General features: G+C 38.5%; 1 protein-coding gene across 1 annotated transcript; it reads right to left on the bottom strand.

Annotated features, from left to right (window-relative positions):
* Window positions 1-8767: 8767 nt before the first annotated feature.
* On the bottom strand, window positions 8768-12929 carry LOC117919686 (cell division control protein 2 homolog C). The gene is made up of 5 exons (XM_034836910.1): window positions 12273-12929; window positions 11730-11823; window positions 10992-11061; window positions 10129-10267; window positions 8768-9192 (listed from the first exon to the last, which is right to left on the bottom strand). The coding sequence occupies exons 1-5, from the start codon at window positions 12786-12788 to the stop codon at window positions 9100-9102; spliced, it is 912 nt and encodes a 303-aa protein (XP_034692801.1). The 5' UTR covers window positions 12789-12929; the 3' UTR covers window positions 8768-9099.
* Between the last annotated feature and the right edge of the window lie 46 nt (window positions 12930-12975).

The raw sequence follows: 12975 nt of genomic DNA, 5'->3' as shown, positions 1-12975 counted from the left end.
AGGAAGATATATTTGGGAAGTGATTGGGATAAATGAGGACCACTGTTTTGTTTTTCTTTTTTCCTATTTAGTTGGTAAATCCAATGGATGGTATATTGGGGTCTGTTAGAGACTTGTTCGTGCCCTAGCTATCAGAACACACAAGGGCGCATGTGTGGTGGCATCTTGTACCTACATAGCCTTACAGCATGTTAGGGATGGGATGCCTAAACTCAAGGTGTTGTGGGTTTGAAAATGCCTTTTATTAGCCCAATTTTTGCCTTAAGATTAATTTTAATGATTAAAAATAAAGGAATTTAATTTAATTATGTTTAAAACTTTTTTTATTTGAATTCAGTTTTTAAAGAATTTTAATCTTCAAGAGTTAAAGGAAGATGGATTAGAGCATGTCATAGATTTTTTCATTGAGGATAAAGACAAAATTTAGGTTATCTTCATGTAAGATTGGGGGCCCTAAGTTAAGAGTGCATTTTATCATTTCAAAGTGAAAGTTCACATCTTATTGTGAAACCACCTAGGGGGTGAATATGAATAGATAGTCCTTTTTAATGTAACCCCATTTTTATTTTTATATCTCTCTTTAGAAATTTAGCAATTATGAGAGAAATTTAATCACACACTTATATGAGGAAAACCTCTTATAAAATTTTCCAAAACTTTGTGAATGTAAAAATCATGAGATCAAAAAACCATAGAGCTCAAATCAACTATGCTGAATAAAAGTTATACAAAATTACCCGATGAAAGCCATTCATAAGATTTACATTCTAAAACCTATATTAGATCTCATCTTCGTGATGCAGCACCATGCATGCTCCCTTAATGGACTCCTCAATGCCTTGAACTTAAACTTAAATTTGTAAATTAAGAGTGTTCTTGTATCCTACATCTTTTATAACCTATGAGAGTGTGCTCAAGTGTGAAGAATTACTTAAAGGGATATTGTTAAATGCCCCTTGGAGCCTAAGAACCCAAGTGTAATAAGTTTAAGGCTTTGATTTGAAAGCCTTGTTTGATAATGAAACCCTCAAGTTTGATTAAAACTAAAAGAAAAGTAGACATAAGCAAAATTGTCAAACCACTATAAACATCTTTCCATCCCTCTTACTTTCTTACTTATTTTCAATTTATATTATTGTTATTATTTAAAAATCATTTAATTTGACCAACACCTAGTTCAACCCCCTCCTCCTTCCTGGGTGTTTACTTTAGGTTGGATTTGCCAGAAGATTATGACTTCAAAAATACCCATCTGTGGGATTTGGTTGAGGCAACCTTTGAAGATTGAAGTAGGCTCAGTGGCATAGTAGTAGCAGAGGAGTAAGACTGGGTAAAGCATGGTGCTGCAAGTGCATGTAGTAGGCTAGCACACGTTGCATTGCTTGTGGGCACAACATGCGACAATGGTAGCATTGTGGTCTGCTCAGGTAGCCGACATCATTTTCCTAAGTTGTTAGAGGCTTAAGATGAATTTTCTGTGGCAGAGTATTTTTTTTTTTCAAATTTCCTATAAGCAGAGAAAATCAATTATTTCTATGGAAACATCCTTAATGTCTTCTTCCATTAGATTCAAAATGGCTCGAAATACTCTGTAGGAAGGGATAGTAGTCCCACTTAGAGGAACCCAAGGGTTTGGGCTATGGTATGGCATGGGCACACCAAGGCTCTTTGTGGATGAGTGCAAGACATCACTAGGGTTTTGATGCAAATCAGGAGAAGGATATCCCATAATTCTGTAAACCATGGGAGCTATTATGTGATGCAGAGGACTTTTAGGAATCTTAAGTATTTGTTGCAATTCTGTTTTTTTTTTTTTTTTTTTGTTATGTTATTCTTTCCAAGTTCATTGCTTTCCTAGTTTATTTCTTCTGAGTTTAATGCTTTCCTAGTTGGAGTTGGAGATTTGAATATTGGTTTGTTATTTAGGGAATGATGAAAAAAATAATGAGGGCAGTTTTTGGCCATTCGAAAATTCAAATCCTTTCTTTTTTTGGAGTGATTCCAATGTTGCAGAGAGATTCTGTGTTTGCTTAGCTCTTGGTTTTGATGTGAGATTGGTCCAGGACGCTTGGCGTCAATTTTGGTATCAAAGCGGTTCCATGCCTGCAACCCGCAGTGGCAATTCATACACCATGGCAAACGACCAAAACCCAAATAACCGAAACACAAACCAGCCCCAGTTACAACACCAAATAGATCAAATCACCACAGTGTTGGAGCAACTCAATCATCGACTAGATGTCATGGATGAACGATACGCTCGAGAGGAGTATGGCCACTTCAATCGAAAAGGGCGCAGAGCAGTTCGTGATGGGGGGAGGTTGGATGAAAGTGATGGAGATGCTGATGAAAATGAAGAAGAAGAAAATCAAGAGTTTGAGGATCATGAGCTTCGAATTCGACGTCATAGACAAAATTTTCACCGAGGTCATGCTGGTCATCACACAACTTATCAACCTCTTGATGAACTGACCAAGAGAATGAGAGTTGATGTACCAGACTTTTTTGGAAAATTGGAACCCAACGCTTTTGAGGACTGGTTAATGGCTATCGAGGATTATTTCGATTAGTTTGATGTATCAGATGATAGAAAGGTTCGTTATGTTCGTTTGAAATTGAAAAGGCATGCACGAGCATGGTGGGAAAGAGTGAAAGAACAATTACGCCGTACACGACGACCAACAGTTTCTAACTGGGAAGAGATGAAGGAGCGAATAAAGGAAAAATATTTGCCCGTTGATTATGAGCAGATGATGTTCAAGGAGACGTTGCAACTCAGGCAAGGGTCATTGAGTGTTGATCAATTTACGGATCGCTTCCACGAGTTGACTGTCCGTAGCAAGATCGTGGAGACTGAGCAACAAACTTTAGCCCGATACCGTACCAGATTACACAGTGAACTATGCAAAGAAATGTGAACTGCACGTTTAATCAACGTGGAGAATGCATATCAAATGGCACTTCGTATTGAGAAACAAATGGGGCCTTCGTTTGGGAGGAAAATGTCGTCAATGGGTTCAAGACAGGAACGTGTTACCACACCTTCATTCCAAAAGCCTTCATTGCTGAAAGATCAATTTAAGGGCGCTGCAAGTGGAGACCAGAAGAGAAAAGCAAAAGTTACTAGTGAAGGGCCACAATGTTATAAATGTAAAGGATTCAGACACTATGTTGTTGTGTGTCCTACAAGAGATAAAAAAAACTAGTCTTTATATGTGAAAAAGAATTATTAATGGTGGACGTTGTTGAAGACACGGATGGGGAGGAAACCGAAGAGGGTAATCACTGTGAGGAATAGCACTTGGGTGCGTCAGACCTACCTATCTAGGTGATCCAGCGAGTTTTGACGGGAACTAAGAGAGAGTTCCAAGCAAATCCCGAGTGGCTGCGCACCAATATTTTCCACACTCGTATGGAGCATAATGGTCGGGCCTTGAATGCTATTATTGATAATGGCAGTGACATGAATGTGATCTCCGAAACGGTTGTCGAACGTTTGGGGTTGAAGACTAAGAACCATCCTACTCCTTATAGGATCAGCTGGGTTAATAAAGCCAATTCAGTCTTAGTGAAGCAACGGTGCTTGGTTAAATTTTCTTCAGGAAAAAAATATATGGACGAAGCTTGGTGCGATGTAATCCCTATGACAGACTGTCACATGTTATTGGGACTCCCGTGGCTCTATGATCGAAAGGTCCTCTACGATGGGTATGCTAACACTTACTCTTTTATTTTCAAAGGTAAGAAATTTGCTTTGGATCATTTACAGATTTTGGAATTTGAGGCAAGAAAAGAAGCAGTCCCAGTTTTGACAATACAACGATTCTCTCAAGTCTTGCATGAGGGTGATATGTTGCTTATGGTCATAAAACGTGAAATAAAGCAAGTGGACGGTAATATTCCAGCAGAATTCACAGCAATGTTGGAGGAATTTTAGGATATCATGACGGGTGAAGTGTCAGATCAACTACCTCCAATGAGGGAGGTGCAACATGCTATCGATTTGATCATTGGCTCAACTTTGCCTAATTTACCACACTACCGCATGAGCCCAGCAGAGAATGAAGAACTCAGTTGACAAATTCAACAATTACTAGACAAAGGTTTTATTCGAGAAAGTCTCAGCCCTTGTGTTGTTCTAGTTTTACTCACACCAAAAAATGATGGTAGTTGGAGGATATATGTCAATAGCTGAGCAATTAATAAGATAACCGTGAAGTACCGATTTCCAATTCCCTGTCTTGATGATATGTTCCTTCGGAATTACCACACCAAGCTGAATTATGGGGGAGTTACCTTCTAAAGGCTAGAGTGGCGAGCTCTCAGAACATAGCACTATTGAGGGTTCAGTAACCCAAAGGTTGGATTTGCTATGTGGCTCATCTATTTTCACTAAGATCGTTCTTCGAAGTGGTTACCACCAAATTCGTATCCGATCAGAGGATGAGTGGAAGACAGCCTTCAAAACGAAGGACGATTTGTTCGAATGGCTAGTTATGTCCTTCGGATTAACTAACGCGCCAAGCACTTTCATGCGCATGATGACACAAGTTCTCAAACCATTTTTGGGAAAAAAAATCCGTTGTTTATTTTGATGATATTTTGATTTTTAGCCAAAAGTTGCATGATCATTTAAGCCATGTTGAGCAAGTATTGAAGGTTTTGAGAGCCGAACATCTTTATATTAATCGGGAGAAATGCTCGTTCATGAAGAAAAATGTCAAGTTTCTGGGTTTTATAATTTCTGATCAAGGTGTTGAGGTTGATCCCGCAAAAGTGCAAGCTATCCAAAACTAGCCAACGCCCCAGAATTTTTCCGAGGTTAGAAGCTTCCATGGTTTGACTACATTCTACCAACGATTTATTTGCAGTTTCAACACTATAATGGCCCCAATCACAAAGTGCTTGAAATAAAAAAATAAAAAAAATCTATGCAGTGCCGCAACTACCAAGACATTCTACAAAATTAAAAAACGAATGGGGTAAGCACCAGTACTTAAGTTACCAGACTTCTCTAAAAATTTTGAAGTAACTTGTGATGCTTCACATGTGGGCATCGGAGGTGTGTTGAGTCAGGAAAGGCACCCTATTGCCTTTTTCAGTGAGAAACTTAACGATACTCACCAGCGATACTCAATATATGATATGGAATTCTATGCTTTAATTCAAACTCTCAAGAATTGGCGACCATACCATACTTGATCCTTGATCCACAAAGAGTTTATTCTTTATACAAACCATGACTCTTTGAAGCATTTAACTTCCCAAAGTAAACTGAATGCACGACATGCTCATTGGATGGATTATTTGCAGCAATTCGAATTCGTTATCAGACATAAGTCAGGGGCTAAAAATAAGGTGGCTGACACCTTAAACAGGATACCGCACTTGTCACATGTGTTTTCAGCTAATGTTGTAGGATTTGATAATCTAAAAATAGAGTATGCCAACGATGAAGACTTCAGCAATATGTGGAGTGATCTCTCCACTCATCAACGCACATCTAGTAATGATTATATGTTGCACGATGGTTTCTTATTCTACAAATCACTGCTATGCGTTTCGCGTGGCTCTTTTCGGGAGTTTCTAATTACAGAACTCCATGGTGGGGGTTTAGCTGGGCTTTTCGGTCATGATGAAACCTTTGTTATTGTTGTTGATCGATTCTATTGGCCTCGAATGCGGAGAGACATGCATACAGTGGTTAATCGATGTCAAATTTGCCAATTAAACAAAGGCACCAAGCAGCAAGTAAGGCTCTATTCGCCACTTCCCATTCCCGACAAACCATGGCAGCATATTAGTATGGATTTTGTTCTTGGGTTGCCAAGAACTCTTCAACAACATGATTCAATTATGGTGGTGGTCGATCGTTTTTCCAAGATGTCCCATTTTATTCCATGTCACAAAACTTATGACGCATCAAAAGTTGCTGCAATATTTCTGCAAGAAATTGTCCGTTTGCATGGTATTCCGGCTTCGATTGTGTCTGACATGGACGTCAAATTTGTGAGTTATTTCTAAAAAACATTGTGGACGAAGATGGGAATAAAGCTTATGTTTTCTAGTGCATTCCATCCCCAAACTGATGGCCAAACTGAGGTAACCAACAGAAGTTTGTGAAATCTATTACGTTGCCTTGTTGCGGATCATGTGACCAGCTGGGATATGGTGCTTCCACATGCCGAATTTGCTTTCAATAATTCTGTTAATAGGACAACAGGCTGCTGCACTCCATTCAAAGTGGTGTATGGGTTCTGACCTAGCACTCCACTTGATGTTAATTCATTGCCATTGCCACCCAGGCCAAGTGAGACTACAGTGGATTTTTCTAGCTATATGTGAGATGTCCATGAAGAATGCAAATGGCGCCTTACCATCCATACAAATTCTTATGTAGTTTCAGCAAATGCAAAACGCAAAGATCGACAATTTAATGAAGGCGATATGGTCCTTGTTCGTTTAAGGCCGGAGCGATTCCCTCCATGGAGTTTTACCAAGCTGCATGCACGCCGAGCAGGTCCTTTTAGAGTAACCAAGAAGTTGGGCACCAATGCATATGTTATTGAATTACCCTCTGAATTAGGTATTAGCCCCATTTTTAACATAGAAGATCTTACGGAGTTCAAAGGTGATGTCGATGAAAATACAGCAATACCGTTACTAAAGGCAACACCAGTTCTGCGGGTTCTAGAAAATACAGCACCACGAGATAAGATTGATGTCATTCTTGACCATCAATTTGTTACAACTTGTCAAGGAGGATATTACAAGTTCTTAGTGCAGTGGACAAATCGTCCAAATTTGGACTCTGTCTAGTTGCAAGCTTCAGAAGTCAAGCGTTTACACCCACATCTATTTGATGCTTACATTCGTCAAAACTTGCCAGAGTCGAGTTCTTTAGGAGAGCCGACAATTGATGCAAATAAGAAGGATATCCCATAATTCCGTAATCCATGGGAGCTATTATGTGATGCAGAGGACTTTTAGGAATCTTAAGGCTATGTTTGGTTCCCGGAAAATTTGAGGGAAAATGCGAGGGAAAGAAAATACAAAGGAAAAGTAGAAGGAAAGAAAAAGTGAAAGAAAATAAAAAAAATAGATTAAAAGTTGATAAATTATTTTTTTTGTTACTTCAAACTCATTTTATTTATTTTAACTCATCAATATAAATATTAAATAATTTAAAAATACATAAGTTTTTAATTAGTTTTAATTATATTTGATTTTCTTTGATATTTTTTATAGGACAACCAAACATGAAAAAATCATTTTCCTTAGCATTTTTTTTCTTTCCTTTGTACTTTCCGGGAACCAAACATAGCCTAAGTATTTGTTGCAATTCTGTTTTTTTTTTTTTGTTATGTTATTCTTTCCAAGTTCATTGCTTTCCTTTATTTCTTCTGAGTTTAATGCTTTCCTAGTTGGAGTTGGAGATTTGAATATTGGTTTGTTATTTAAGGAATGATGAAAAAAATAATGAGGACAGTTTTTGGCCATTCGAAAATTCAAATCCTTTCTTTCTTTGGAGTGATTCCAATGTTACAGAGAGATTTTGTGTTTGCTTAGCTCTTGGTTTTGACGTGAAATTGGTCCAAGACGCTTGGCGTCAGGTTTCCACACATCCAAGTGCGCAAGGGATTAGGCAAGTCATAAGAGTGTGGATATAAAACTATGAGCAGAGCATGACACATATCGGATGTGGGCTATATGATTGAGACAACGTGGGATACTGATAATTTGGTGCATGGGTTGCATGTGGGCAATGTATACACCGACCTTGGGCACGACCAAGATAACGAGACCCAACGACACATGATGAAAGGTTCTAATGCTTCGTGAGACACACATGGACACGTGAGTGCATGATATAGATCCAAGGAAGGGGAACAAGCAAGGCACATGATGGACTGCCACTCATCAAGGGCATGTTTGGCTAAGGAAAAAGGGCCGGCAGGTGTGTTTAGTTATTGGAGTAACTGGTGCATAAAGAGTTATTCATCATCAGACATGGGATTGTGTTGTAGAGGTGCATGGGCCCCTGGCAATTCTTGAAGGAAAGCTAAAGAGTGTGAGACACCTTGTAGCACTTAATGGGAAGCTAAGGGCGGTTGGGTCTCGAAAGCATGGCAGTAGCTTAGAGCAATTGATGGGCCTTTGAATTGAATGCATATACATTATCGTAGCCATGTGGAAAGGTAAAAGGGATTAGTCAATGCAAAGGCTTATTGTAACTTGTGGGAAAGAACTTTTCCTATACATTCTATTATGTTACCTGTGTCGTTGTATGGGTTGTATTTATGTGAGCTGGCTAAGACAAGTCTTAGCACCATCACAAGAAACAAAAAATTGTGACACTTAGGCACAACCCTCCCTAGTAAGTGGGATCTTGGAAAAGACCTTTCAATTATCAATGTACCATGCATTCCAAACTTTCTCGGCTTGTTGATTTATGAAGATGGATGTTAGAGGAGTTGCTGGAGGGAGTGTGATCACCCTCATAATATTCCTTCAGTGACTCAGCTTTCTAGAGGGATTTGGTGTAGCCTCGGAGTTGTGTTTCTTGGGACCCTCTATTATTAATTGGATTGTTTGGCTTTTCATATGCATATCATCATATGATGGGTGGGTTGAACCTTATCTCGACCATAAGCAGGTGTGGTTAGAGGAGAAAATAACAAGGCCATACAAATGGATCACCATATGTATGTCTCCCAAGAAAAGTTCGAGGTATAAATTTTATCCTTCGCTGGCAAAACCCTGCAACTTTAAGGACAAACCAATGAACTGGTCCTTAGTACAGCCCCCCTTTGATAAACAAAACTGGGTGATTACAAACACAGCTTCCTAATACAATCAGACCAAGTGATAACACTTTGAAAAGCTATAAAGAAAAATATGCGAGTAAAGGATATAAATGAAACATTGAAGTTTTACAGATGCAATATGACAAAGTTCAGATCACCGAGCCGATGACAGACTTCATGGTAACAACTGACTGCACCAACATCCAACAAACAAAGCCTGTCCTTAGTGTTGACAACATGACAACAAGCTCCTAGAAGTTATTATATCATACTAGAATAGTACATAACAACTTCAGAATTGAGATTTGTCAAGGCTGTCGAAGTAGGGATGATCCAAAGCTGCTTTAGCTGAGATTCTTTCAGATGGGTCATATTTAAGCATCTTCTGCAATATCCAAACACCACAATGTACTGTTAAATTCGCAAATTTCAGCAAAACAGAGACAAAAAATACTACTGTAGGCAGCAGGGACTGTTGATTGTCATTTTAGGACTAACAGCAAACCACGGCTTTGCTTTATGTACTATACATACAGTATGATTCTACCTTATTTCACCTGCTAAACATAAAAAAATGCACTTTCCCAAATAATTGAAAACAATGGAAGTCCTTTGTCAACATGAGTCATGACAATGCTGTTGGGCTTATATTTTCCCATCCATAACCTCCACCTATAGTGTACCAATTCTCACTACTGCCCCAAAAGGACGAGCAATATCAAATGTTATTTTGAGTTAGAAAAAACTTATACACATATAGCTATGGTAGAAGAAGATATGCAATTGATTACAAAGTGTGCTAACTAGATTTTGTGTTCTTGCTCACATTTGAAGTATTAAACCAGTATTATATGTCTAAGAATGCATAGAGGAAAAATATGATCCCTCTTCCCAACCCAACTTCATTACGTACACAACGGAACACCATTAAATTTTCCTGTTCTTAGGCACTTTTGCTGTATTTGTTTCCTCACTAAAATAATGTTGGTTGTTGCTCTTATATATGAACATATGGATCCGTGATATGTCTAAGAATGTTTTTGTGCAATCATTATCACATATACTAACTCAAGAGTATGTCTTCCTTATTCATCAGAAAAGGAAATAGAATTGCATTTTTGTCCATCAACCCATCACGATGATTTCAAATTGAGTATAATGATTCTGGATTTCTAATTTATGAGACAAGTGCCCATATACTTCAAATGACTAAGTAAATCTAGTTTAGAATGCAAGTGGCACATGTTCAAACTAAATATGGAGCTCTCTCACTTTCCTAAACATTGAAAGCGTGAAATGCTACTCAAGAATAAGTAGTTACCGATAGAAGGTCAACACCATCAGGTCCCATTGATGGAACAGCACGTGCCAAGTTTTGAGGTTCCCACTGTGGATAGACATGCCAGTCTCTCAGAGAACTAACTCCAGGCCACTGTTTCTCAGTTGGCGTTCCCAACAACCTTTTTCCAAGATAGAAAATAAAAATGAAAGAGTCAAGAGGAAGAAAATCACAGTGGCATTTGGACATGAATTACAGGAATAGGATACAAAATAGATACATTATTTATGCACACAAGAAACATTTTGGAAAAGAATAAAAAATCAGAGAATGCACCTTGATCTATTTATGTTCAAAAATAGGGAGAGAAGAAAGGAGACTCAAAATTTTGGGAAAATAGTCGATTAATATTGTAATTTTTTTTCAAGACATTCACAATTGAAAGATAACATCATCCAAAACTCATGAAAACCTTGTCACTAAATGGGGTAGAAAATAAAATCATTTTTCAAACAGGATGCAGTTGAAAGTTGAGTGGGAACTAATGGAAGTGATCTCTCTTGCTCCAAAATTCACTGTTTCCCAAACCATTTGTCAGAGAAACCATATGACCACATGTAATATTCTCTAAACATTTGGTATGATGATTTATTACCAACTCTAAGCATGTGATCTAATAAAATTCTTCTCCAAAAAGTGGAATCCATAAGGTGGTTGAATGCAGCCCATAAATCTTCCAACATTCATATCTACATTATCCTAAAATTAATGGGCTTGAAATATCACGAATGTGATATCAATGATCAAAACAAAACCACATTTATAACAAAACTTGTGAGAGAAAGAAACTGTTAGGAAGCATGTCTACAAAATATTTTGATGTATGACTCGTCCGAATAAAATACCTGAATATATGAAGCAGTTGTTGAAACTCGGAGTCACCCGGAAATAAAGCTTGCCTTCTTACCATTTCAGCTGCAAGAAACAGACTAGTGAGTAGAAAATGGAGAACCAAAAATGATATGCAGTAGGGAAAATGAAAGAAACAAAAGAAAATAAAGGAATTTAAAACAGACAAGCAAGGGTACTTGGAGGAAAGAAGCAGACAATATTTTCTCCCTAATTTTTCTTTTATTAAAAATAGAAGGGTGAAAACATACTTTTCATTTAGTGAACAACATATTACTAGCATCACTTGAAATCAGCCACAAAATAAAAAAGGTGACTGACTCGATCAATCATTTCTAATAGATGAAGAAAAACAAGAGTGCTCCCATTGCAATTAACAGTGGAGTTGATGCTTTAGATTTCACAGGGGTGTATCAATGCAAATTATGGAACAATGACAAAGTAGAATAACAGAGGAATTAATAAGATGCTAGAATTATATAAAAATCGAATTCTGGATTTGTATGTTCTGCATTAATCAGGCAAGAATATCAAACTCTAAACATCAAAATTTCAATAGGATCACAGATTAAGGAGGTGATTTGAAGAACTTCAAAGTAATATTTTGGGGAAAATTTTGTTGGCATAGTTCAATCATCCATAACCTAAATCCGAAGATCAGGATTTACTAATTGAATTTTAGTGAAAAGAAACATACGGATGAAGCATAAATAGTAGAATTAATAGAGCTTTACCAAAAATGCATCCAACAGACCACATATCCACACCGGTAGAGTAATGTGTAGAGCCAAGCAACACCTCTGGAGCTCTGTACCACAGTGTGACAATCTGTTTTGCTTACAAGAAAAAACGAAATATTATAAGCATATGAAGGTAAAAGACTCCATTTGGATCACTGAAGAGAGCACAAAGGAAACAGCTAGAACTCAATAGATTTTCCTTCCCCCCCAATCGTCCTATAATTTTAATTTCCTACAGTGAAGAATCTAAAAATATGATTTTGTTTTATTTCATAGGCACAGCCCTTGAAGGGAACTTAGGATGATTGTATAAAACATGAGATTCGGAAGTAAATTTTTTCTCCAATCCTACTCCAATTTCTTTCTCTTTTCACTGGAACAGTTTGCAAAATACTTAAATTTCTAATCAATTTTTCATTTTCTTCCTAGAATCCGAACAAATTAAAGAGGATGGATCCCCACCACTCTCCAGATCCAAGAAAAATAAATATTTAAAAAATAAAAATAAGCTAAAAAAAAATGGCAGAAGAACCCTACCTCATGAGTGTAGCTCTTGAGAGGAACAGTAAAGGCCCTCCCGAGGCCGAGATCGGCGATCTTGAGAATCCCCTTGTCCTTATCCACCAACAAGTTCTGAGGCTTCAAATCCCGGTGAAGGACGCCGTGGCTGTGGCAGTGCGCAACACCCTTGCAGAGCTGGTAGAGAAAACTCTGGATGAGGGCGGGGGGCATCGGCCTAGGGTTTGGAGGCTTGCGGTGGGAATCGATGAACTTCTTGAGATCAGTATCAAGGTACTCGAAAACCAAGTAGAGAAAAGGCTTGCCATTCTTGTCAAGGTGCTCGACGCAGAGGAGGCGGACGACGTAGAGGGACTGGGAGAGCATCTGGAGGAGGGAGACCTCACGGAGGGCGGTGGGAGGGACGCCTTCCTCGTCCATTTCAAGGCGGGTCTTCTTGAGAGCCACCACCTGGCCGCTGGTTTTGTCCTTGGCCTTGTAGACCTTGCCGTAGGTGCCTTCACCGACCTTCTCAAGCTTTTCGTATTTGTCCATGGCGGATGGCGGATGGCGGATGGAGGATGGAGGTGAAGATTTAGATCTGTGAGAGAGTTTGGGTTTGATCTTGAGGTTGGAGGAGGAGAAAAGGAGAGGCGCTGGAGGTTTGAATTTTGAATTGTGGGCTTCATTCCCCCCACTTTGATTACTTTCCGTTGTTTTTTTAAATTCTGAAAATTGGGCC

This window comes from Vitis riparia, chromosome 8 (genome assembly GCF_004353265.1).
Source record: "Vitis riparia cultivar Riparia Gloire de Montpellier isolate 1030 chromosome 8, EGFV_Vit.rip_1.0, whole genome shotgun sequence".
NCBI classification, from domain to species: domain Eukaryota; kingdom Viridiplantae; phylum Streptophyta; class Magnoliopsida; order Vitales; family Vitaceae; genus Vitis; species Vitis riparia.
Note: the sequence above shows the minus strand (reverse complement) of the source record. Positions and strands in the feature narration are given on the sequence as shown.

What these genes read in the sequence shown, in the direction of transcription:
- LOC117919686 (XM_034836910.1), bottom strand. Translation starts at nt 12,788, where the DNA reads ATGGACAAATACGAAAAGCTTGAGAAGGTCGGTGAAGGCACCTACGGC. An exon ending in GTCTGTTGGATGCATTTTTG is followed by an intron (nt 11,062 to 11,729) that starts GTAAAGCTCTAT and finishes TGTTTCTTGCAG; the next exon opens with CTGAAATGGTAAGAAGGCAA. An exon ending in CAACTGCTTCATATATTCAG is followed by an intron (nt 10,268 to 10,991) that starts GTATTTTATTCG and finishes TCTTGGAAAAAG; the next exon opens with GTTGTTGGGAACGCCAACTG.